Raw genomic sequence first — 25,093 nt, 5'->3', positions numbered from 1 at the left:
TGTCTCTTTCCACAGTGAAGGTGTGGTCACGCGTGGTCTTCCTGCAGTGATGCCCCAGCTGGCAGCCAAAGGCTGGGCTTTGTCTGCATCCGAGTCCCAGATCTGAGTCCTTCTCTTTGTGCAAAACATATAGCATGTCCTCCCTGACCCTTCACCACCTAGCCTTGAAACGTAGATTATATTCCTGACAATTTCCAAGTGAATCTGTTAATTAGTTCCTGAGACAGTATTAATTAAATACATGGTCTTTACAAAATTTCAATTTGTTTGTTCATCTTCTGCTGACCTTTGAACAGGCTTTTCCCTGACCTCTCACACCCCTCAGGGAGTTAAATCTCAGTGAAATAAGGTGGAGAGGTGGATGTTTGAAGAAATTAGGCTGCAATGGTACGAGGTGATCCAAGGTAACCAAGTTATTTATTCCTTTGTATAATAGCCAGAGCTGGGTGAGTAGTGCCAATTCTTCCTAAATAGTCCTACATCCAACATCCCAATGCGGCTCCTGGGCAGGAGGCAAGCTCCAAACTGCCTACACAGAGACCTGCGCTGGGTAATAAATAGTCCCAGATGGTGGCATGGTGCCTGCTGGACTTCCTCATCAGAAAGAGCAAACATTAAACCTGAAACTGCAGCTGGGGTCCTGGGATGGACCCAGACTGGAGGAGATCCTGGCTTGGGACCGTCCTTTGCCGTTGCCAGCCCCACCTTTGCATGCTAGTGGCCTGTTCCCAAATTTACTAAGCTGATGAGTGATGAAGGCAGAGTCCAGCTCCATGAAAGCATGGCCTAGGCAAGCGGGGCCCAGGTACTGCTGGCACGAGCCGGTATGCTGGCATCTTGTGCCTGACCTGGAAAGAGGCAACCCTGGCTGAGCTCTGAAGTGGCCGCTGGTGTTCCCGTTTGTTTCACTGCTGTTCCCTGATCACTCACCCCATGTTAAATGGAGCTTTGTTTGGTTATTTTTGCAGTGTCAAAATTAATTTTGGAAAGCATCTCATTGTAAGCTTTCAAAAGGATTATGCCTGTGTCTGCCCAGCTGTATAATTAAGTCTCTTTGAGATTTCCACTTCCAGCAGAAAGAAAGCTCTTGAAATAAAGCCGGCAGTTTAGGCAGCTATCAGTGCATTTTGTCAGCAGTGCAAAGGATGCCTGAGATGCTGCTGGAGGACTTTTCCGCCCATCTTGTGTCTATGCTGTCAGCACCGGGGGGTTGAGGCCAAGCAGAGATCTTTTCATAGAATCATAGAATCATAGAATGGTTAGGTTCCTTGGGATGGCAGAGGCTGGGGATGCCAGAGGGTGTTAAGACTTGCTATAATGTGCTTCCAAGGGAGGCTGCAGGACCTGGAGGTGGCTGGTGTGGGTTGTTCTACTTTGCTTTCCGTCTCGTTGCCAGTGTCCAGAGATAGACTTGACTTTCGGTCCAGGAACCCCAAGAAGAAACAGCTGTGGAAATGCCCGCTTTGACCCTATGGAGGATTTGTATCCCATATCACAACCAATGGGAGATTTGGGTGCCTTGGACGGCAGTTGACTCATTGCTACTAGAGAAGCCTGATGGTGTGGGCAGGGTAAAGATGGAGCTGGTATCGAGGAGCAAAGGGTGACCGGCTGTGCAAAGAGAGGATGCAGCAGTGGGTGGCAGGGGATGGGGTCTGAGGTGCCACCGCCATCTGGCAGACACAACGTAGTTCATCTGTCCATGCAGGATAAAGCCCTGGAGACAGGTGAGAACAAGCCGTGCACAAGAAAGGAAAGAGCAAGGACAGAGGGAGGCAAAGAAAAAAAGTGTGGAATAAATTGGGAGGAAAGAAGCACAGGCTGGGTTTAAGGAATTCCCAGAGCAGGATGATGCCACAATCCCATGCGATGGAGGGTTAGGGAACTGGATTGCAGGCTCAGTTGTTCTGCAGGGACCCTGTGTTTTCTTGAAGTGTTTCAAGCCACCTGCTTAGCCCACAAAGCCATTCCCTCCGGCAACATCAGAGCTGCTCTGCTCTGGAGACTGGGATTAAATACATGCCGTGCTGCCTGGGCTAGTGACGGCCCCTGTTTTGTTAGCTCCAGCTATTTTCCATTTGTTTGTACCAGCCTTTCCTGAGAGAGCACCAGGAATATCCCTGTGTCACTTTCTTTCCCAAATGCATGTGCACTGGCTGGGGAGAGGGGACTTCAGCCAGCCAGTCCACTGCCGTCTTCCACGGTTGCTGACTCTCACAATACCATGGGCAGCCTTGTGTTATTTTCAGATGTTTCCAAGGCCCGGCTCCTGGAGACATACGATTCCCCATAGCAATGTCTCCATCTGGGAAGCTGAGGGATGGTCTCTGAGGTCATTACAGCACTAGATGCAGAGTGGGGCAGAGATGTTCCCCGTACCTCCTTTCAGACAGAGTACAGACACATTTTTCTCCATGCTTGGAGACGCCTGAGGATTGCCAAGACTTACTACCACATCCATTTCAAAGGGGCAGCCCATCCCTCACCATCCGTCGGGACAAGGGCTGTGCTTTTGCCGGGCTTGCAGCCTGGGCCTGGGGCTATTGCGGTGCTAAACAACTTCTGGCTGCCCATCCTCTCTTCTTCTCAGGACCAGGCTGTCTTGTCAAGACATGAGCATTTATCTCCATATTGAGCAGCATGGACGTGGTGCAGCTTGGAAATGCTGGTACCAAAAAAATGTTCCTTGGGAGATCCCTGCTTTGCATCTCTACACAGCCCTCTTCCCTAACAGCTTCATAGCAACTGTGCACCCACCTTGGGGAGCAGGGACTTAGTTCCACTTCAGCAAGACAGAAAATAGGCAAGAAGGCAAGCACAACCCTGGCGCTCTTGGATAAAAGAACATTAATGCTGTTAATATCCAGCAATCAGAATTTCTTAGAGAAAGAACAGTGCTGCATCCCCTTCCCTCCTGTTCATCCCCTGCTTGTTTAATGAAAATCAGAGACAGCCATTAAAGAGCTGCTTAGCATTTCAATATGTTTAATATCCTCACTGATAAGGGAACGATGGATATTACCAAAAAGCCTTTCTTAAACTCTCCCCTTCTTCAGCCCTTGCTCCTGGCTTGTGTTTGTCTCAATTCCAATTCCAAACTGTCCCCTTCAATGAGGAAAAATTATTATAAGATTATTTTTTTTTAATATAAGGGGTATTAATACACAGCATTTCTGGTAATGACAAGGAAGAAAGGCATGCCGGGCCTCCCCAGCTTTGACTTGAATTAATTGGGTGCTGATTGCTCAGCTGGCCAAGGACCTCCCACAGTTGTACCTCCTCACAACTGGTGCCAAGGGCTGACCATCTCCACTGATGTTAATGGAAGAGACTGTGCACCCGCGTGCGTTAACGGAGAGGGAAGCAGCACCCTCCGCTCGGATGTGTATCTCATGAAAGAGGCTGGCTCGGCGGCCAGGTGGTGATGGGGATACCCTGAGCTCCAGGGAGTGCTGGGGCAAGCAGGGAAGGCACAGCTCCACCTGCTCCTCAGGACAGGCACCTCGCCGAAAAAGAGGCCTAATGCATCAGGAAAGGGAGAACCCCAGAGCACTGGAGAGGGAAAAGAGCCTGGTGCAGGCTGCCCCAGGAGGCGGGGAGGAGGTGAGACACTGTCCCTGTGATGCTCGACCTCGCTGCCGAGCAATCTGTCCCAGCCCTGATGCAGCATGAGGGCTTACAGTGATGCTGGTGTAGCACAGGTGTTGCTGCAGATGAATTGTTATCTCGATGTTGATAACATCGGCATGTTATCATGTGTCATCTCAGCACACAGATGCCAGTTTAATGGCCTTCCCGCATGTGCTGTTATATGGAGCATACTGCAGTTCACGGGGGGTTACTGACAACAGCTCAGGCTGGGGCACCAAATGCAAGTTTTGTTGGTGGATGCCACAGCCACGTGAAAGCGTGGTGGAGGAATGTACCCACCCGCATGAGTCCAACACTCACTCCCTCCTGTCCTGCTACCCCCGGGGCTTTGCTGGGGAGGCTGGGAGGGAGGGGTCAGGGCAAGTGACGGAAGGCAGGACCTTGACTTTTTAAATCAATCCCAGTTTTAAAAGGTCCTCAGATTCAAGGCTGTTGCCTGTACAAGAGATGGAGGGGGCATTGTGCATGGCCATTTGTGTGGGGAAAGCCACCCAGGACTCCCATCCACCCCCCCACAGCAGCATACAGCTTTGCCAGGAGGCTCCCAGATCTCTGTGCAGCATTGCCTGTGCTTGGGGACCCACTCAGCTCACCCTGCTCCTCCTCCCGCAGACACCTTGTGAGTGGGACAGGGATGCACACTGGCCCTAGGAGAGGGCACCCACACCCCATCATCTCTTGGTACTCCTCCTCCTGGGAAAGGGATGCACTGTAGGGGACAGATAGATGGACAGGCATCAGGGGGTTACGGAGACCTGCAGCATAGCTCTGCTCCCACCCTTGAGCATCCCCTTCTCTGCAGGGGTGGGAGGGGTGGTCCTGAGCCTGCTGGTAGCCCAGCACAGAGCGGCACCAGTCCTGGAGATGATGCCATTCCCTTAATGACTCTGCTAGCCACGCTGCCCACACCAGCCCTGATCCGGTGGCACCTGGCCCTGCAAATACTGCAGGAGAGCAGAAGTGCCTGGACATTGCTTTCCTGACCCAGGAGGGGCAGGGGGACCAGAGGCAGGCACGACTACCCTCCCTGCTAGCCAAGGCACAGATTTGCTCTTGCAGGGCAGGGATGGGCAATCCCTGGGTGCAAAATTGGGTGAAAAGGGCAACAGCCACTCAGGTCCAAGCTGCTGAATTAGTGAGGAGGCTGTGGTCTCCCTGGTAAATGCACAATAGCCTGTGTTGTGCTAAAAGGAGGCTTGGCTCTCCTCCTTCACTGATCCTCCCTGTCTGAGCTGCGCTTTCCTCTCTCTGCAGCATCTATAAATATCCTCCCCATCTCCGTGACAGCCAGGTGTGGGACCATGTCTGAGGAACGTGGCGATGGCCACTGAGGAGTGGAGGCAGCAGCACGCAGTGAGATGAGGGAGGCAGCCGGTGGGTGGGCGTTGTACCCCGTATGGCTCAGGCCAGGGAGAGGTGAGTGGGAGCCTGGGGAGGGATGCAGGTGGGGAGAAGGGCCAGGGATCCTGGCGTGATGTCTTCCGTGTGTCTGGTTCCTGTGTTGTTTGGAGTTCCTGGGATGTCTCGTGACTATATCCATGGCTGCACGTAGATCCTGGGTCTGCATTTCCAGACAGGAGCATCCCAGGCTCTTGACATGTGTTTGCATCCCGTACCAGCTCGCATGCTCCCAACAGCACCCAGCCTCCAGGCGCGTGCACTAACTGTGCACGTGAAGCACATCCTGACCACAAAACCAAGTGTCCAGTGAAACCAGGATGCAAAGCCGCATTATGCTCTGTAATAGTGTCCAACCACCGCAGCTTCTCTAGGATCTGGATCACGACAAAGCCAAAAGCTGTGGGGAGGTGCAACATCTGGTAGCCCTGGACAACTCTGCAAGACCTGGAGGACCCACGTTTCTGGGACATGTGGGGCTGAGATGGCACCAGGGGCTGAAGAGCCTGTGTGGGTGCCTGGGTTGTGCTGGAGGTCTTCAGGGCTGACCTCCTGTGTTAGAGCATCGCACTGGGAGTGGGCATCACTCAGTACTGCAAGTCCAAAGCTACCTTCTGCTTCCCCAGAGGCTCATTTCCAGAGCTTGGGACTGAGATGGTGCCAGTGTGGATGTATCCCTCTGGCATGCCTGGCTTTGCTTGGGCACTGGGTGATAAAGAGTTGAGGGATCCAGCACTGAGCTGTGAGAAGCCCTTTCAGCACGAGGAGATTGTGCAATGCACAATAGCTGGCAGAAAATTAGCTCTCCCACCAGCTGCAGAGGTGCAACCATCATGGCATCGGCGCTGCTCTGGGGCTTCCTGCTGTGTTGGTGCTGTTCAGGAAACCATCAGCCCTGACCCCTTTACTCCAAGGCCCATTGCAAAAAAAAACCAACGCTGCTTAGCTGCACCCCCAGCCTGACAGTACCGCTCAGCCTCTGCCAACTGCCTTGGGAACTGCTGGAGCTCTCCTGGAGCCACAGCCGTATCCCTGCCAGAGCTGCCCATCCTGTGATACTGATGATGACAGGATCTCTCCAGCGCTGTCTCCGGACGGATGGCTTCCCAGGCAGGCAGAGCAAAAAACCTTGAGGGACTTGATGCCCCGGACTGTTCCCAGGTCCTGGTGATGAGTGCTGCAGACGTGTCCCTGCAGGCACAATTCTGATCTGCTCTCAATGGGGAATTGTTACCACAACAAGCTGCGAGATAAGCAGGGAGCCCCTCTTGCCCCCACGCGCAGGAAGCTGGCAGTGCCATGGGATACCCCAGTATGGGGTCCAGGATCTCCAGGGAACCCGCTGGGATCCAGGGTGGGATGGACAGTGTGCGATGGTCCCTGCCCTCACCACGAGCCCACTGAGCAAGTCTGGGCGAGCTTTGTCCAAGGGGTGGCCTGACAGTCCGTAGAGATGCCCGCACTTCCTCCTGTGCTTTTTCCTGGGGTGAGTTGCTGGGGGCAGGGGAGAGCTGCAGGCACACAGTGGTCCCCTGGCCACGAGTGCATGGAAGAGCGAACAACCCCACCACACGTGGCAAAGATGGGAGTCAGCATCTGTGGCTACCACGGGCAGGTATTCGTGATCATTCAGCATTTAGATGGGGAAACATTTGTGGCCACTGTGGGGGGTCTGTTGACAGATGCTGAATGTTCAATGCTGAGCAAGATACTTACCCAAGTCGGCAATTCTGGCGGCTCAAAGTGAGAGGGGTGCAGAGGCTTCCTCAGTGGGGCTGTGGGCAGGATGCTCTGTGTTCCTGAGGCAGCCTAGACCCCTGTCACAGGGACCCCTTGCCCTGTGCAAGGGGACAACTGTTGTGGCCCTTCAAACTTTGCTTTTGAAGGGGCTGGCCCTGTCTCAGGTGGCCAATGTGGCTGAAAACGGGCTGGGTGTTGTGAGACCTGGCCATGTTGTCCCCTGCTCCTGTTGCCCCCGCTCAAGGGTGGGGGCAGAGTGTCAATCCCAGGACGATGTGTCATGAAAAGCATCAAGGGTGGGGGTTCTGCCTGTCTTCCCCAGCACCAGACATGCAAGGGGAGCATGTGCAAGGGGTTTTCCTCTCTGTGCAGAGTGGGACTGAAGGGCAACCCTGTCCCCTTCACGCCTGACCCCGACTGAGCATGGAACTTCCCTGCCAGACCACAGCTTAGGCTGCGAGTTTGGAGCTCGCAGCAGCTGGATGAGAGCGACGAGGAGGGATGGGGGGCCACGAGAAGTGGTGGGGGCTGCTGGAGCATCACGAGGGAGGGAGGATGGATGGCAGGTGGGAGTGGGAGCCCCCCTGTCCAGATACTCCGTCTGGGTACAGCGTGCGCGTGTGGAGCGGGAAGGGGGGCTCGCTGCAGAGCCCACCCACCCCATTGGCTTGCGAGCGGTGACAGGCAGGCTGCTCCCTCCCTGCCAAGCCGCTTGCTTGTGTGGATGCGAGCAATGTGCGCAAAGTGCCTTTGCATTAGCCGGCGTGTGCCGTAGCTCTGGGCGCTCACTCGCAGAGGTGCTGGGACCACCAAGGTGGCCCTGTCCCGTGCCTGCTGTCCCTGCTGGACCATGGCATGGGCACTGAAGGATCTGACGTCCTTGCTCTCCATCGTCATTGCTTTGGCTGCCTGCCTCTCTGCCACCACCAGTGAAGGTAGGAACTGGGGTGGCCCTGGAGCGACGGGGCAGCGTTGGGGGGACCCGCATGAGTCTGCATGGGCTTGCTTGCACTGCCGGACCTAGCTTCTCCCTCCTACCAGGGCAGGGCAGCTCTGGGTTCCTGAGTTTGCTGATTCTGGAGCTTTTGCACCGGAGGCTAAACTTTGGAGCTGGGCAGGAGGACTTGATTTCTGCAGCAATGCCTGTCAGCTCTGCCTGACCTTCCCTGTGAGGGCTCTGCTGCAGCGCGCAGGGGTGGCTGCAGAGGGGACTGGGGGACAGGCACCAGCTCAGGCACAGGGATCACAATCACTAGTGCTGGTGGCAGCGTGAGGCCGTCTGTGCTGGTCGGGAGACGTGGGCTGCGATGGAGCAAGCGGGTGGGCATGGGAAGGCGTGCAGAGGGTGTGGGGAGCTGGAAGGGCACTCAGGTGGGAAACTTGTAGCGAAGGAAAGGGCTGGAAACTTCCGAAGTGGAAAGCAGGGATGCAGCCGGGGACCCTCTCCTGACATCTCGGTGTTAGCCACGTCAGGCCTGCTCCCTCCACCCAACTGCTCTACCCTGCTGCCGACTGCGCACATCCCTGGCCCTTGTCGGTAGCACAACCCTGCTCCGACATCCCGGGCCCCCCTCAGCTGTGGCAGCGCTGCTCCCACTGCCTGCCACCCACCCGCTCGTCTGCCTCCTCCCACACTGGCAGCAGTGGCGCGACTGCTCCCCAGGTCTGCTGATCTTCATCACCCGGAGATCTGCTGTTCCCGCTCCCGAGCGTGTCTTTGGCACTGGCAGCAGCATCCTTCCTTCCTTCTGCTATGCCTGAAAGCCGCGGCCAGCACGGTGCAGCCTCTGCAGTGAGTCCTGGTGCCCATGTCCCTACCCGGTGGCAACAGCGGCATCCCTCCCTTCTCCCGCCCGGAGAGTCTGCCACATTCCTGCTGTCCTTCCAGGACGCTGAGGCCTACAGGCTGGCACCGCGACGCCTCGTGCACTTTGCGGTACCCTGCCAGGCTGGGTCCTTGTGCCTACTGCCATCTTCCAACACCCTCCCGCGCCTCCCGTCCCACCTAGCCTTGTCTTCCTCACCTGTATTACCCATTTCCAGCTATTTGCTGGTCCCAACCTTGTATTCTGCCAGCTGTCCGCTTCCTGGCACCCTTCCTGCTCCTTTCCCCACCAGCTTTCCTGCCATTGTGGGGGGATGCCTTGGGCTCTCACAGCTGGACGTGGTCTGTGTGGGTGCAGGATGGGATCCCAGCACCCCAACAGCCCCAGCCCTTGCTCGCCTTTCACTCTAAGGTGCAGCAGCTGCCCTGCGCCCTGAATCCTGGGCGCAGTGCGGTGCAGGATGCCGCCCGCGCCGCCCTGGGTTCTCGGTGCTGCAACCCTGCGGAGCTGAGCAGCCCTGCCTGGACTCCGTTAACCCTGGGCGTGGGCAGCCCTAGGTCTCTTCACTTTCCTCCGTGGAGGAGATCGCTGGCTGCTGGCGTGTGTTTTATGGTGTCTGTGTGGACAGCCAGACCCTGTCTGCCTGTCTTCAGCTGGGAGAGACCTGGGTTTCCCGTAAGACTTTTTGGAAAGGAAAGCTACTCTTAATAACAGCCTTGGTCATAGGGCTGGGGATGAGCCAGGCTCTGGAGAAGACTAAGCGGGCTGGATCTGGGTTAGACTGGGCAGAAGGTGCTGGGTGGCATCAGGACGATGCGTGGGATCCCGCAGAAAGCTGGTGGTGCTCTGTCAGCCGCCCCCAAGGATGCTCGTGCCTCTCTGGGTACTGAGGCACTGCTCTGTGGTGGCATGAGGCAGTTCAGCGCCAGACGGGCCCTGCGATACGGATGGCAGAGCTGGGGATGCGGGTGCAGGCTCCTGACAGCACCCGACGTCCCAGGGTGCTGGGAAGGACCGGTGGCAGGGTCCGTGCCGGTGCGGTTGCGGTGCTGGTCTTTGAGCGCCCTGGCACTGGGATGGGACTAGAAACATGGGGAGATGCTGCAAAGCGCAGCACGGCCCTGGTGTCTCCTGTACGCCGGTTGTGCTGGGCTTTGTTACCCCGTTTCCGCACGGTGCAAGGGGTGGCCGTGGTGCACAGAGGTGCCCCGCCGCTGCGGAGACCTCCGCCTGCTGCCACTGCCACAGCCTGCTTCTTGCCGTGCGTCTTTGGCCCTGCTGCCCAGCAAACCCAGGGCTCGTTTAAAAGCTGCAGGGTAGAAAATTACAGCCACGAAGCAAATTTAAGGCCAGTGTGTTCTGCACTCTGTGTGTGTTTTGGGAGGCAATTGGTATATAAAGACAGGTATTTACCTAAAGAAACGGCTTCAGCCTGATTTTCTTCCCCTTCCAAGAGCTCTCAGTGCCTTTCTCTTTCTTGAAATATTTGTTCCAATAATTTTTTAGCTTATGTTTTTTTTTTATTCCTTTAAGTCTTGCGTGCAGTGGGTGCCCTGGAAATGGGAGGAAAAGGGAATCGCCATTCCATGGGAAATCTCCACATTCCAGTGCGGCAGCAATTGCAAAATGCATTGAAAGCCAAAACTGAGATTTTTTTTTTCTAGATGAGTGAAGATTTGCAGGATGTGGAATATTTTCATTTGGAGCACTGAAAAAAATTTCATCTCAAATTGTTAAATTGCTCTAGAGCAGGGAGGTAGAAAAGTTATTTTCAATAGTTTGAAGATAATGTGATTAAAACAGTCACACTATTACACACTGAGTCACATAGGCAAAAATATTAAAGCAGATATTTCATATGACACCACAAATTGAAGTTAAATAATAAAATATGAAATATCTTTATTGTTTTGAAAGAAAATAAGATAAGTAGAAATTGCCACGTTTGGGGCTTGGGCAAGGGGTGACAAAATTGTATTTTCTGCCAGAAAATGGCACTTCAAACGCTGCTGCTGGGATCTGCTCCACGCCAGGTGATGCCTCCAGCTTGGCTCTGCCCTCCGTCTGGGAAACAGGCGACCTTCCTCCCGGTCGCATGGACTCGGTGGCCTGCGGGTGAGCTTGGGTGGTACCTCAGCGGGGAATGTGGTGCATCAAGGAAGGGGGACCGGGGGCCATCTCCCCCAGAATTTCAGGGCACATAGGAATGGCCGGAACAGTGGGTGACAGGGGTAGGGCGACGTACAGGGAGTGTACTGAGAACGATGCACAGCTGATGACCCGGGGATGCTCGCCTTTTTACCGCGCCACGAGGTTGGCGGAGACATTTTGTTCATCCCCACAACAGGGATGGGGTGTGGGAAAACACCAGTGTCCTTGGGAAAACCCAGCAGCTTGCTGCGCTGCCGAAATGGGGGCCAGAGGAAGGGTTTGTGGCAACCTCCCCTGCTAATCTCTCGATTGTGATCTCATTAATTGCCCCTCTGCTCAAACAGAAAAAGAGGTAAACACACCTCTGTGTGTTTATTCAGCGCTACTTTTCTACCCCTTCTGCAGCAATGACAAAGTCGGGGCTGCGGGAGAAACAAAGCTTTGAAAGGGAGAGGAAGTAGCTTTTTCAGTTGTAAAAAGGCTGTGAGGATGCCATGTTTCTCCGTAAGAACAGGAAACGAGATTTTAGGTACACAGACTTTTGGTGATGGGGGGATGGAGAAGCATTAGTTTAAAACAGGGAGTTGATTTGGGCTACATTTGCAAAAAAAAAAAAAATTTGGAGTGTGTAATTTTTTTATTGCTCCCAAAATGCTGATATAAAGCAAATACTTGCATGATTTTAGGTAGACTAGTAGGGATATGTTTCTGGTCTCATCTTCATTTCCATCCTTCTTGTATTAATAGCTCATAAAACTTGTGGAAAATCAAACCCCAGAATTTACAGAAAAATAACACAACAGCGCACAAAATGCACCTACTCTGTGAGCTTTTTTCATTCTCCTTGAATTCTTGTTTCCCAAAATCATGAGGGGTTTATTCACAGTGAAAATAAAAGAGCAACTCTTTTGGTGACGGTGGTAATAGATCTGATTAATCCAAATTTAAGTACAACTGAAAACCCAATTAATTACTACAGGGACGAACGAATTCCCTATTTTTTTGATTGCCTGAAAATTATTAGAAACATATTTTACTAAAAAGAAAACAACAACGAACCCCAGCCTCAAAAGATGGACAGCCAGGGAGGGAGGGAGAGCGGCTCGTCCCGCACATCCCACTGGGATCAATGCGCGCGGGTCCCGGCGGGCGAGACTGGGGAGTGCCAGTTTCATCGAGACATCCTGACACCTCCACTCTTTGTTTCGGTCAGGTCCTGTGTTTCGTACGTCCCTGCTCGCCTCGCTGGCAGCCTTCGGTGCTGCCTTTATCTCCAGGGGCAATTCCATTCATATGATAACTCTATTCATACCCTGACAGTTTTTGATAGTTCATTCTCCTAACCCCAGCATGTTTGCATGACCAACACTCAAAATTATTCCTCTGTCACACAGAAACGATTAACCCCTTCCGCCCTGGTAATTCAAAAGTAAGCGGTGGGATCATGCAGTCGTATTTCCTTCAAAAAGAAACAAAAAAACCCCATTTCCTGCTCACGCAGGTGTGCAGTACTTAGGGTCATAAATAATTGTATAAAGGATGTAACTCCTTTACGATCAGGTCCAGCCACACCAATAAAGCCTAATGAACTGTGTTTGGCTCAGGGATACTGTCCAGAAAGGTGTTCAACATTTATCTGAATGTATCGGCAAAGGCAGACCCCTGCCTTTGATAATTCGTTCCAATGGCTCACCAGACTCAGCCTGAAAAAATTGGACCCCTGTTTTCTCTAATACAAATTTTCCTGGCTTCACCTTCCAGTCGTTTGTTCTTGTTAGGCTTTTCTTGCTAGATTTAAAAATTTGTATTTTTCTGCCATGAAGGTACGCTAAGCATAACCTGGTGTCTCGTGCCCCTTGTAGCCACAAGCAAATCAGGCTCTGCAGATTCCCCTCATTTTTTTTTTTTCCTCCAGCCTTGTATTGTGATTGTGCCTGTATCCTCCGCTCTGTCTCCAGTTTCTCATATTTAAAATGCCTTCACCATGAAAGTGAGCACCAACACTACTGCCTGCAACTGGATAGACCGACTCCATCCCAGCATCAAGGGCACACACAAGTCACAGGACCGTTCCTCGCACGCGATAGCTTTTGTGTTAGGAAAATCTTCCATACAATTTTTAAGGGCTCTTGTGATATTTCATTATCAGTGGCATGAGATATTCAGCCTGTCCTCTCAAACATTTTTAGTATTGGTATTTTTGTCCATGAAAATGTTCCGTTTCAGAAAGCTATTTTTAAGAGAGCAAAGTAATTGCCTTTAAAAGAAATTAATTTCTTTAAAAATGTCACTGGAGTACAAACAGCTAAGCATGGTTTGGAGTGCCCAGCTGGTGTGAGAGCAAAAGGCATCCTCAGAGAAGTCAGGGAAAAAGCATCCGACAGCCTGAAAAACTGCTGTCCAAAGCCCCTTCAGATAATCTAGATAAGAGAGCATATTTGAAAAAAATCCTCATTTCCCTAGTGAATCCTCCAGAGAGGATAAAACTCAAATTTGCCAGGACTGCTGCGATGCAGGAGTCAGTAGGAAGGTCGGAGTGTCTTTTTCAGGACGCTGCAGGGTTTGTCCTGCTGATGGACTCACGGACTCCAGTTCACCTGAGTCACTGTGGGTGGCGTGGGAAGTGGCTGGGAGCAACACCAGGGATTCCTGATTTGGGGTAAGAAATCTTCAGAATCCCAAACAGGCAGGAGATAACTGAGCGGGCATGTGGCTTACAGGTGGGGAGTGGAAGCTGTGACATGCTCTGAGACAAGGATCTGGGATCGCATTAGGGGCTTGCCTGACATAAGCTTTGACTCCCAAAAAATGCAGCAGAAGTTGGAAACCTCAGCAGCTGAAGCTGAAAACGCATTTGTGTCTATTTTGCTATATCAAACAAACACGAGAAAAGAGAAGAGGGAGTCAGGACTGGTGTGAGGCCCAGTGCAGAGGACCCCAAAGGAGCCATTGGCACAAACCCCTCTGGAAGAGGGCTACCATTTCCTCGAGTCTGTACCACAAGCAGAAGAGGTGTATTTTGTGTTAGAAAACTCTCCCATCTAATATTTAAAGACTGTCTTGATATTGCATTTCTGGTGGCATGTCAGCATTCAGCCTGTTCCGGAACCTGGGACTGCAGCTTGGTGGAAAGTGGGAAGTTCTGGTCTGTGTGCGGGTCCATCACCTGTTCTTCAAGCTTGTGGGTTTGGGGATGTTGGTCAGGGGACATGGGTCAGGGACACAAGAAGCTGTCCTTTGACCGTGTGCGGGTTGAACAGATTAGCTCTGGCAGGGCTTTAGCCAAACAAGATGCCAAGGGGTGACTGTGCAAGGTGTGGGCTCCTCTCTGCTGATGGACATGCCCATGTTGTCTTGCTGTCCCTTAGGCTGGAACATTGTGATGGAAAGGACTTGTGTGACTCCCAGATGGCCAAAATCCAGACCTGGGACACCAGGTCTGCAGAGCCCTCCTCCGGGGCTGCAGGGACCCTTCAGCTGCCCTCGCTGCTCCCCAGCGCCTGCCCCCTCCCCAGCCTCACCACGGTCCTGCTCACATCGGATGTTTCCATGGAATTTCTTGCCTCTCTGACCTTTCTCACCACCCCTCCATCCCCAGAGCCTTCCCACCTCCTTCTCTGGCTTCTGCCCTGAATCACAACAAGCCCAGCTGTCCCTTGAGCCCAAAATAGCTTCTTCCCCACCAGCACGAGCTCCTGGACTGAGGATGTGGAAATGTGTGCTCACGCCTCACTCTGAGCCTTGAGTTAGGCCCCATACAGCCCATCCTCAAGCCCTGAGACAGTCTGTATTTTTTTTAACATTTACAGTCATTTATATTCAGCTGACCCTGCATCATTTGCGCCAAAACTTATGTGCGCTGCGATGCAGAGACACTGTCCGGCAGCAGGCAGCGTGCACACTTTAATTTGGGTCATGAAAGCCAGAGTATCCAGTTCACCCTGGCTGTCCCACCGCGCATGAGCATCAGGAGTCTCAAACAGAGTAGAAAACAGGAGCATTTTACATCTATATTCTCTCACCTATATTTCTGAGAGTGAACATTTTTTTTGTTGTTTGGCTTTTGATGTGGTGTTGTTTTTTTTTTTTTTTTCCCAGGGAAAAGAAATGCTGCCCTGTAGTTTCAAGGTTTTTAGCCTTGGAAATACTTTTTTTTTTCAGGGTGTTTTGTTTTGTTTTGTTTCATTTTTTACATTATTTCATGACATCTCAGTCTTACCACAGGTTATGCTCTTGCGCTGCACATTATCTTACATGATATCATGCAGAGTCTGGAAGGATCAGGTTGATCATTTTATTTTTAAAACCTGAACTGCGGCTTTTTGTTAGCACTGATTGAACAAACAAGCTTTCTTCCGACATCAAAGTGTCTCCTGCTCCTGATATACTGAAAAGGGGTGAACCTCTGGGCAGTCCTTATGGGTATTACCGCTCCTGATGCATTACAAAACGATATAAAATTAAATACAGGAAGTTCACAGCAACAATCCAGAGGTCTGAGAAGAAATCCTGAAATGGGAATTAGGGCACATCGAAAAAGCAGCACTGCTTTTTCATGGCAATTGTATGAAAATATTTCTTTTTAATTTCTTTTTCAGCCTGATTCTGGCATTTCCAGAAATGTGGAAATCCCACGTTCCTACTGAATTTGGTGACATCTTTTATAGTTACCTGCAATGCTTTTCTATATTTCCTCTCTGGGCAGCCGAGGCCGGAGGGTGCCGATGCGAGCGCCATCCCTGCTGTGTCCCCGGTGCATGCAGCCTTGCAGACAGGCAGCTGCGCGACAAAGCCTGCCTGTACCCAGCCGCTTGCGTGGCAGAGCACGGGTGTGCATCGCCCCGCTGCCACGGTGCCGACCCAGATCCATGGGGCACATCTCGTATGCACAGCTCCCACACGGGAAGAGATGACCTCCCTTCAAGGCTTGATGCTTTTACCTCGAAGCCCAAAAGGTTTGCCTCCTGTGTTGGCAAATAAATGACTATTTTTCTTTCTTTAAAGATAAATATTGTCCCGGGGAGGGGGAAGCTGAAAGTGAAGCATCCCATCCCGTCCCCTCACAATGCTCTGAGGCCAGTAGGACACAGCTTTGTTGTTCGGCTTTGCCTCCCGAGTTGGAAAGGTCACATCTGGCTATTCAGCACGCCCCTGGGTTAAACGGTGGGACACAAATAGATGACCCACCCCTGGTCCCACCTGCCCCTCCAAAGTCTTGCCTGAGGTGCTGGGAAATGAATGCCACGGGCTCTTGTTCCCCTTCTCTCAGGGAGTCATTCCCTGTCCCTTTCCTGTAGCCCGATGCTCTCTTCCTGCTGCAGATAACGCGCCCTGTGTGGGTCCCCCACAAAGTGGGGCTGGGGTTGTGGGGATGGTGTGGGGTGCGTAGACTCACGGGGGCTGAACGCGCTGGTCCTTTGGTGGCAGGGAGCAGGAGTGCCTAACCATACTGATAAGAGTTTAATTATCGATGCAAAAGGCGTTGTTGCATGGGGGGGAGCCTTGCTGAGAATCTTGGGAGGCCTTTGAAGTTGTGATGGAGAGGAACTGAAGCCCAAGGGAACAGGGCTGCTCCCACTGACCCTTCCTCCCCACGTCTGAACTACAAAGCCCCGCCTGGGAGGGAGATAGTGGAGTAATTAGAGTGAGGACCGCAGTGGGTTAACAATTAGCGAGCAAGCTCAGAGCCCTCTTTGGTCCCCCACTGCTCTTCTAGAGGCTGGGGCTCGGTGCATCCCCCAGGCTTGTCCCACCACCCCACCATGCACCCCCCGTCAGACTGGGGGTCCACAGCCACCCCTGCGCTGAGTGGCCGTGGCACCCGTGGCACCATTCCCCAGCCCAGGATGCTTGGATGTGTGACCCCACAGCGCCTCTGTTTGTCGGACAGCTCTGCAGGAGCTGCGGTCGCCAACACACGTATTGGGAAGGGTTTCCGAGTGCTCGCTCTTCATGTGGCACAAGAGATACGTGGACCCAGGCAAAATGTACGTGGCCTGGATGCTAGCTCCTGCCTCAGCTTCCTCAGTCATCCCAAGCAGTGTTTAGAATTCGGTAGATATGGGTGCGGATATGGATATAGATATAAAAATAGAAATAGAAATAGCAATAGCAATAGAAATAAAATTAAAGTTAAAATTAAAATTAAAATTAAAAAAAATAAAAATAAAAAATAAAAATAAAAATAAAGATAAAAATAAAAATAAAAATAAAAAAGGTGTCTGTATAAATCATACGTACACATCATATGCATACACACGTGCCTAGTCTTTGACTCTTGCCTAATCTGCATGTATGAGATCGCAATGTGCGCTACTCATGTAACATTGCACGATGCAACTTCAGAAAGGAGCAAGCCAGTCTGCCTTGCATGAGACTTTGTCTCAAGACCTCGGTTGGCGCTGGGAAAGCGACCTGCTCTGTCCTAGGTGCTTCCATTTCAACAAGCAATCAGCCTTGACAGTTTTTCCAGCAGTGCGAGAATTTCTCCTGACACCTCCTGGTGTTTTGGCTCAATACGCCGAGTCAAGGCCAAGGCACAGAATAGGGAAAATACAAAATGGTGCTCAGGAGAACAAAATGGAGCTCGCAGTTTGAGACTGATACGTGCAGACAGTCCATAACATCAAACAGAATTGCCGAGCTGTAGGAGAGAGGTCTCCCAAACCGGCACTTTTTCTGAGAAATGTTTCGGCTGAAAGGGGTCCTTTGTGGTGGTCTCGCTTGCCCTCCAGCATCAAGGGCGGGCTCTTTCTGAGCATCGCCCCCGGAGAAGCAACGCAGCTGGGAGATCACCTGCAAGGGGCTGGACGGGATGCTCCTCATACGTAACATAGTGGGTTCCCCTCAGCGTTGGTCTGTAGGCTTTCCCTGAAATCGGCGTTTGGGTTTTGGGAGAGTATTGACCTCTCTGGTGTATGTGCTCCCATACCTGAGCACGATATGTGATGGTGCTGCTAGATGGATCCTCATGTCTGTAGACGTGTGTGCTATACTGTAAGTTAATGCAAGAGCTCTTGGGCACACAATGCCTTTATATTTGTGCAATGCCCACTGCAGTGGGCTTAATGCGTAGGCCTCCTGTGCCCTTAACTGAAGCATGAGTAATCTGCTCCATGAGCATGTTGTGGGGAATGCAAGCTTGTCTAGTTATTGGTACACCAAAGCACCTGAAAGGAGACAACTCCTTCATCTGTATGAGACTGGGTGGCAACGAGATGGTCCAGATGGTGGGATGGGGTGTAGCAAGCTGGCTCCAGGTCCCACGCACTGCTGTTCAGCCAAACCTGGGGTACATCCCACCACGCCTGCTCCCACCTCAGCATTACTCCCCACAGTGCGATGCTCCAGCTGGACCTCGACACACACAGGCTCCTTGTGCTGCCTGGAGAGTAGCGAGAGGTAGTTGCGTCCATCGCTGAGCATCTCATCGTGGGAAAGATGGTGCAGAGACCATGGCGGGGGGGACAGAGGGTCTGCGAAAGTGGTCCCCTCCCCACAGTCTGCCTGCTGAGGGTCACTGGGACCACGCTGCTGCACTGTGAGCAGGGAAACTCCCGAGCCCAGCCTCCTGCTGGGGGAATTACCCAGGGAAAATAGGCAGAAAATCTTCAGATTAACAATAACAAATAAAAATGGATTTGAGATCTCCGAGGTAATTACTCCGTGCTGAGGGCAAGAGGCCTCTTTAGCAGTGGGAGCAGCGCCATGCGGGGAGTGGAGGGGCTCAGCCTGCTGTTGGGCCAATGGAGTCGCACAAGAAACCCTGGAAATTCTTTCAAATTGTTCTGCTAACATTAATAAATGCCTCAAAAGCTCCTAATCTGCTCTGTCAGGAGCATGACGTCCAGGCATTTCACAGCCAGCTCACGTCTCTGCTCCTCTCTCCCCCTCCTCTCCTTCCCTGCCTGGTAATAGTAAATGAAAGTGGCACCCGTTCCTCACTCATGCTGAGCTCAGCCTCTGCCAGGGCCAGAGCTGCTGTCCCAACGTGCCCGGTTCCTGTCACGACAAGTCGGTGCCTTGCACACAAACCACCATCTGGAGCCCAGGGACCAGGCGAGACCTGGTGCTGCAGCGAGGATGCTGCACCAAGTTGCCTCGAGGTCTGGGTGGATGCACTACCCGAGGTGAGGGTACGGACATGGCAGCCAGTGTGGGCTTGACCTTCCTGGGTGGCTGCAGGACAAAGTGTGCTGGGGAAAGCGGGAGGCACCGGAGGTCCCGGAGGGAACGTGGTGCTGATGAGGGGTAATGAGGGATGGGCACGCTGCTGTCAGTGCCCACCGCACTCACTCCCAAGGGTCAGGGCACCTTGTTGACATCCTCTCCTGAGCCTCCATCTCTGTGGATCTGCACCCTGGAGATGGGGCTTGGGCTACTTCCCTAGGTGCTGAGCACATTGTGGGGCACCAGCTAGTGGCAAGGCTTTCTTCTGCCTGATGCTGTGGAATATGGGTGTGGGGAACACGGGTGGCAGACGATACTTGAAGGCAGCTCACTCAGTGCATGCAGCAACACTGTGGCATCCCAACGTGTCCCCCTCTGCTGACACCACACGGGCTTCCATGGGAAGCTCCTGAGCACATTCAAAGGCAGCCTCGCCTCTCCCCCACCAAAGCTACTCACCTCTCCTTGCAGATTTGCCCATGTCTCCTCATTAAGCTGGGCTCTCAGTGGTAGCAGGGCTTTTGAAGGATTGGCTTTGATGAGACTCCTCATGCAGCCTGTCCTCCTCAGTCTGGCCTCTCTGGTGGGGTGTCAGCTGGGAATCACTTTGTGCCAGAGCCAGGCACCACAGTGGCTGCTGGAGTGCAGATTCCAAACTGGTGATGCTGGGAGAGATGTGAGCCTAAAGGGCTTGGCGGAGCTTCTGGAGGAGAAGTGTACAAGCAAGGAACGATGCTCTGGTTGCATCAGTGTTGGCTCAGGTTAGGACTGGGGGACAACCTGATGCTTGGAGTTTGTTTTCCCAGCTCCCCTTTACTTTGCATCCCCTCCGACTTACTGTTTGCTGCCTCCTCTCCTCCAAAAGGACACGTTGCTCTCAGTCCTGTAGCTGGTACTAATACAGCCCCAGCCCAGCTCTACCCCGAACCAACAGCTCAGGAGCACCATTTGTTGCCATCCCCTCACTCCCTATCTGCCTCAGCTGCAGCCAGGCAGGTCCCTGGCAGCAGCTCCATGGATTGATGGGTGCACGGGACAACCAAGCGAGTGGGGTGCAAGGAGGGGTCACTTGTGGTGGTTTGGCTCCTCACCCCTCAGGGATGGGCAGCAAGCTTTCTAACGCAGCAGTTTTGCTCCTGTGTTTTCCAGTGAACTTGCTAGACACGTCAACAGTCGTGGGAGACTGGGGCTGGATGACTTATCCCTCGCACGGGGTAAGTATGAAGCGACTGTCGGTATGTGGGGGACCCCAGTGGGATGGGTCACCACGGGTGCCCATGGGCAAGGTAGATGGACATCTCAGCTCCAGGCTGGTGCCTTGGTCAGTGCTGATGGGGCAAAGAGGTCATGTCTGTTGGGAAAATGTCTGCCTAAAAGACGAGCAGTGGGATGCAACTAGTTTGGAAATACCAACTGCTCTGTGTCCCCCGATAGGGACCAGGTTGTCCCCAGGCCCTGACCTTTGAGGGAACACAAGAGCTGCATCACCCTGTGGTCACCTATGCTGAGAAGCATCTTACTCCTTGCTCCAGCAAAGCATCAGGAGGAACAGTCCAAAATGTCTGGGAAGCTCTAAGCTGCCTGTAATCAGAGGAGTTTGCCATGGGAACTGGGAAAGAAGGGCAGGGGAGCATCCCTGCGGTCATTTCTTATAGGGAGTGGGGATGTAAAGGCACAGCCCTGTGGCACAGGCGGGAGCGGTGACCCCGGTGTGAGCCTGCCATCTCTGCTGGCTGGATCCTTTCCGCCTGCTCCCTTCACTTGCATTTCCAAGTCCAGGTTTTCCTGTTGCAGCAGCTTTCTGGAAATCGTGAGTTTCAGATGGCAGCGGTGACCTGGCTGTAAGGATTTTGCTCATTCATTTAGCGAACGGAAACAATCCCCTAAATACGCACAGGACCAACTGCAAGGCACAGTGGGGCTTGCTGCATGCACAAGATGTGCAAAATTGGGGTGCCTGCCTGGCTTTTGCTGCTGTGTTGATTTTTCATGTCCACTCTTTTTCATCCCCTCTCTGAATTAAATGGTCCTAATCTTTTCAATTCCACCTCCTACTGAAATCTTCCCAGGCCTCTAATCATTTTCATTGATCTGTTGCTTGAGACTTTCAGTCCCCACACTGTTTGAGCAGGAGTGATCAGAACTATGAATGCCTAATAATAACAGTGATCAGATTTATATCAGACATTATCATATATGTAAATATAGGAAATCGTTAACTCAGCTCTAATTTTAGCAGTTAGCTGTTGCAATGATGACTATCCTAGAAATGTAATAGATTCAGAGGTACAAGGTCAGAGGGGACTGCAGAGCTAATATGATGTGATCTCCTGCATAAATACAGTCCTTCGGGCCTGTCAACTCTGTCACATCCCAGAAAAGCCCAGCTTTTAGAAAAAAAAACATGCTTGACTACAAAATTGCCAGTGGTGGTAAATCCTCCAGGTCCTGTAGTGATGTTGTTAACAGCTCGCTGTTAAAAATCCATTGTGGGTGTGTCTGGCTTTGGTTCCCAGCCACCGGACCCTCTTCTGCCGTTGCCGGGATGAGGGAGATGTTGACCTCTTCATGGTCATGCACAGAGTGCCCTTGGTCCTGTGGATCCTTGCCCTGTCACCCTGCTGCTGCCTCCTCATCCCAGCCCTGCTGCCAAATCCTGGCATCCTGGAGGGGCCCGATGCACGTTCAGGGGATCCAGGACCAGGGCTTCCTCGGCTCCCCTCAGAGGGAGGATGTTTCTGGGAGTAAGGGATGTTGTCCTTTGTCCACTTCCTCTGCTCTGCCCTTCACCGCACCCTAAGCAATTCCTCCCCATAGTCAGAGCCTCCACCACTCGCAAACTGCCCAAGACCTTCCTTCTTCTGAATTCTCCACCATGAGGCCAGCTCTCCAGGTGACTGTATGACCGCATCCCCAAGCCCATTGCTAGCTGTCAGACATGCATATGGGATCCATCACATCACCTAGGTGACTTGGATGAAGATGAATTCGCTTGAGCTGGCTGTTCCAGAGACATTCCCATGCTCATGTTCCCATTTCATTCCCAAAGTGGACAAAGGATTGAGCCTGCAGAAGCCTCTTTCTCACCACTTCAGGGACTTCCATGACCAGTTAAGGTGCGGCACCCTGTATTGTACATCTGCAAAGCCAGGGGATGAATCCTGGGTCCCACCGTTAGGGCTGTCGGGTGTAATGCGTTGCATGGCCATAGGGTGCTGGGGCTGGCTCACAGGGCTGTCGCTGCTGTGCTGCTCCCTTGCACCACAGCAGATTCTCAGCCCTTCACCAGCAGCCCAGCAACTTCTAAATGCTAGTACATGTCTGAAGCCTCCACCTTATTGGTGATAGTCACCATCTCAGGCGCACTGCTGGTGTCCCTGAGACTGTCTCTGCTTGCTGCAGCTGGGTAAAGCCTGGTTGCTGGTGAGGTATGGAGGCAGTGTACTGTGAAGCCAGATTTTATTTGAGGTCCCTTAGTTTTGCTACCATTTCCTTAATTAAGATACTCCTGCTGGAAAAAAAGGCAGCAGTGTCCCTTCTGCGCTATCTTCCCTTGCTGTCTGCTGGCTGTCCTGCCTGAGCTGCGGCTGGAGCCTGCGCTGGGTGTCGGAGGGTGCAGGATTTCCTCGCGGCATCTCTGCTCTGTCCTCGGACAGACATGTACATCGCAGCATCCTCCTGCCAAAGGATGGTGTTGCAGACCCTGGCTCTCCAGCTGAAGCCATGCTTAATTTTGCTTTACCCACATCTCCATTCCTCAGCTCTGTGTGAGCCCAGGGCCACGGCGTGGCTGACAGTGGGGAGGTGGGTTGCTCCGGTGGGGTCTTTGCGTGGCACTAGACAGCACAGAGTCCCAATCCTCACCCTGAAGACTGTGCCAGCTAGCTCAGTCCTTGTGCCCTATGGCTTGCCCACCTGCAGGTGCTGTCTCACCTCTCTGGGGGTCCCGGGGATGCCAGAGGAAAGGCAGCAGTCTCAGAGGTTTCCTGTTCTGGAACGGGAGATTGCAGAGCTGCCAGCACTGCCAGGACAATGGTTCAAAGCATCAGCAGTGCAAACCTGGAAGGGTACAACTTGCAAAGTCCTGATGTTTTCATCATACCTGTGGGCAAGGTGAACTTGCCTCACAGGAAGGTTTTTTGTTTTTTTTTTCTCTCTGGGTTTTCTCTGGCCAGCAAGAGCAGAGGAGCCAGGGGCTGGGAGCAATGGGCACGGGTGGAGGTCAGCACCACCACCGGCCCTGGGGATCGTCAAGCCATTAGGGAGACATTTGTGGCCTGTTTTGACATTTCCTCTTGCCAGACAATTAACTGAGGGGTAATTGGCTGTAATTGCCGCTCAGGGGTTTAATTGTGTCCCCCCCTCACCTCCACCCTGGAGACACGCGCAGGAAGCGGAAGGGTCACTGGGAGCATCCATGTCCCGCAGGCTGCTGGCTCCTCTCAATTATAACTTCAAAGGGCTCCCAGGAGCTTTGCAGCTCACTCTATCCCCAGAACAATTCCCTTTGCATTCAAAACTAAACTCTTATCAGGGCCGTCAAAGAGGCTGCCCCTTCCCCTTCTGTGCCTCCTGTTTCCCAGCTCTCCCCAGCAAAACACCCCAGTACCCCGGTGCCCTTCTCGCCCCTCTCCCTGCTCAGCATCTGTCCTGCTGGATCAGAGGGAGCCTGATCGGCCCCTTTGCTAATTGCTTTTCTACTGACTAATTAAAAGGCTGATGAGATAAGTCAACATATTATTAATAATTATTGTATCGTCTCCTTTGATTTACAAAGTCAAACAGGAAATGATTTTGTTCAGACACAGGGCATCTAAGGAGCTTGAATGATGCTTTGCAAAAGCTAATTATAATGGGAGCACCTTAAGTGCTGGAGAAAGACCCCCGTGCTGCCCACGACCCCCCTGTCTGCCCTCCCCGGCACCTCCGTGGTCTGGCCCCACAGCATCGCCCTTGCTTCACGGGCTGGGGTCAGCCCAGAGACCTGGTGGGCAGTTGCCCCAACAGCTGGTTCCGCGTTGGCTTTGCTGGTGGGAGCACCAGGAAAGACTCTCAGAGGTGGGTTGCCCCTCCCCATCTCTGCCCCTCTGCTCCTGGTAAAGGGACTTATCCTCAGGCCCCTGGGCATAATTAGTCAGGAGTCATCTTCCCTCATTCTGCAGTAGCTCAGAGAGAAAACTGGCAGAAAGGCACCAGATTTGCTTAAACACCCAGCTGGGAGCACAGATCACACATTTCTGCCCCTAGGACCGTGTCTCAGCAGCGTTTGCGCCTCAGGGAGGGGGATTTCGTGCTGGTGTAGGGCTCTGCTGTGAACACCCTGGGACTGAACTGTTTGCAGAGCAAACCCTATGCAGCAGGGGATTTTTTTTTTTTTTTTGCCTGGCTCTGGTCATGCAGCCAACAACCAGTTCATGATTTGGACGAACCCTGTCTGACATGCCAGATCCGACACAGAGCTGAGTCTCCCTTTGTGCCAAGCCCACCCTGCAAAACCCTGTTTCCAGCCGGAGCTCTGCGGCATGCTTGCAATTTCAACCCCCTTCAGGGTCCTGGCTTTCTCCTCAGAGCACCAGCAGATATTTGGGCTCTCCCATCTGCCCGGGCTGTGTCTTCTGCCCTCCATCACTTTGCTGTCCTTGTGCAATTTTTTTGGGTTTCTCTTCCAAGCTGGAGCCTCTCTGCTTGGATCCAAGAATACCACCAAGTTACAGGGCAAGCTGAGGCAAAACTAGTTTATTTGGGGAAAAAAAAAAAAAAAAAAAAAAGACCAGTAAGAATGTAACACTGGAAAAGAAAACTTTAGACTAGTAATTGAGATAAAAGCTCGTCTCCTAGTGCTTGTTCAGTAAATGCTGGGTTATTGCTAATTCCCTAGACGCTGGTCACTACCAGGAGTTAATCACCTGCAGGGAAGCTCAGGGTAGCTAACTGCCTGACAAATCCCTCCTTAACCATAGCACTGACTGATTTCATGGGGATTATCTCCATTAATGCCTCCCATCTAATGATTTATAGCTGCAATAATATTCTTCTCTTTTTCTTTTTTTTTTTTTTTCCCTCTCCCAGTGACAGTGGTGCGAGGGACGAGCCGTAGCTCAGTGCTTGCTCTCAGGAGGAAGGAAAGTGCTGGATGTCCTGGTGGCAGCAAAAGCTTT

The 25,093-nt window shown here is 52.5% G+C and overlaps 1 protein-coding gene across 1 annotated transcript in view; it reads left to right on the top strand.

Annotated features, from left to right (window-relative positions):
* The first annotated feature begins 7,639 nt into the window (after positions 1-7,639).
* EPHA8 (EPH receptor A8) overlaps positions 7,640-25,093 on the top strand; it is a 51,581-nt gene continuing 34,127 nt past the window's right edge. Inside the window, exons 1-2 of the mRNA XM_086764711.1 lie at positions 7,640-7,724; positions 20,085-20,149. Coding sequence (XP_086620837.1) covers positions 7,640-7,724; positions 20,085-20,149 — 150 coding nt within the window. The remainder of the gene's footprint in view (positions 7,725-20,084; positions 20,150-25,093) is intronic.

The sequence above is a fragment of the Chlamydotis macqueenii genome, chromosome 21 (genome assembly GCF_036417535.1).
Source record: "Chlamydotis macqueenii isolate bChlMac1 chromosome 21, bChlMac1.mat, whole genome shotgun sequence".
In the NCBI taxonomy this organism is placed as follows: Eukaryota; Metazoa; Chordata; class Aves; order Otidiformes; family Otididae; genus Chlamydotis; species Chlamydotis macqueenii.
Note: the sequence above shows the minus strand (reverse complement) of the source record. Positions and strands in the feature narration are given on the sequence as shown.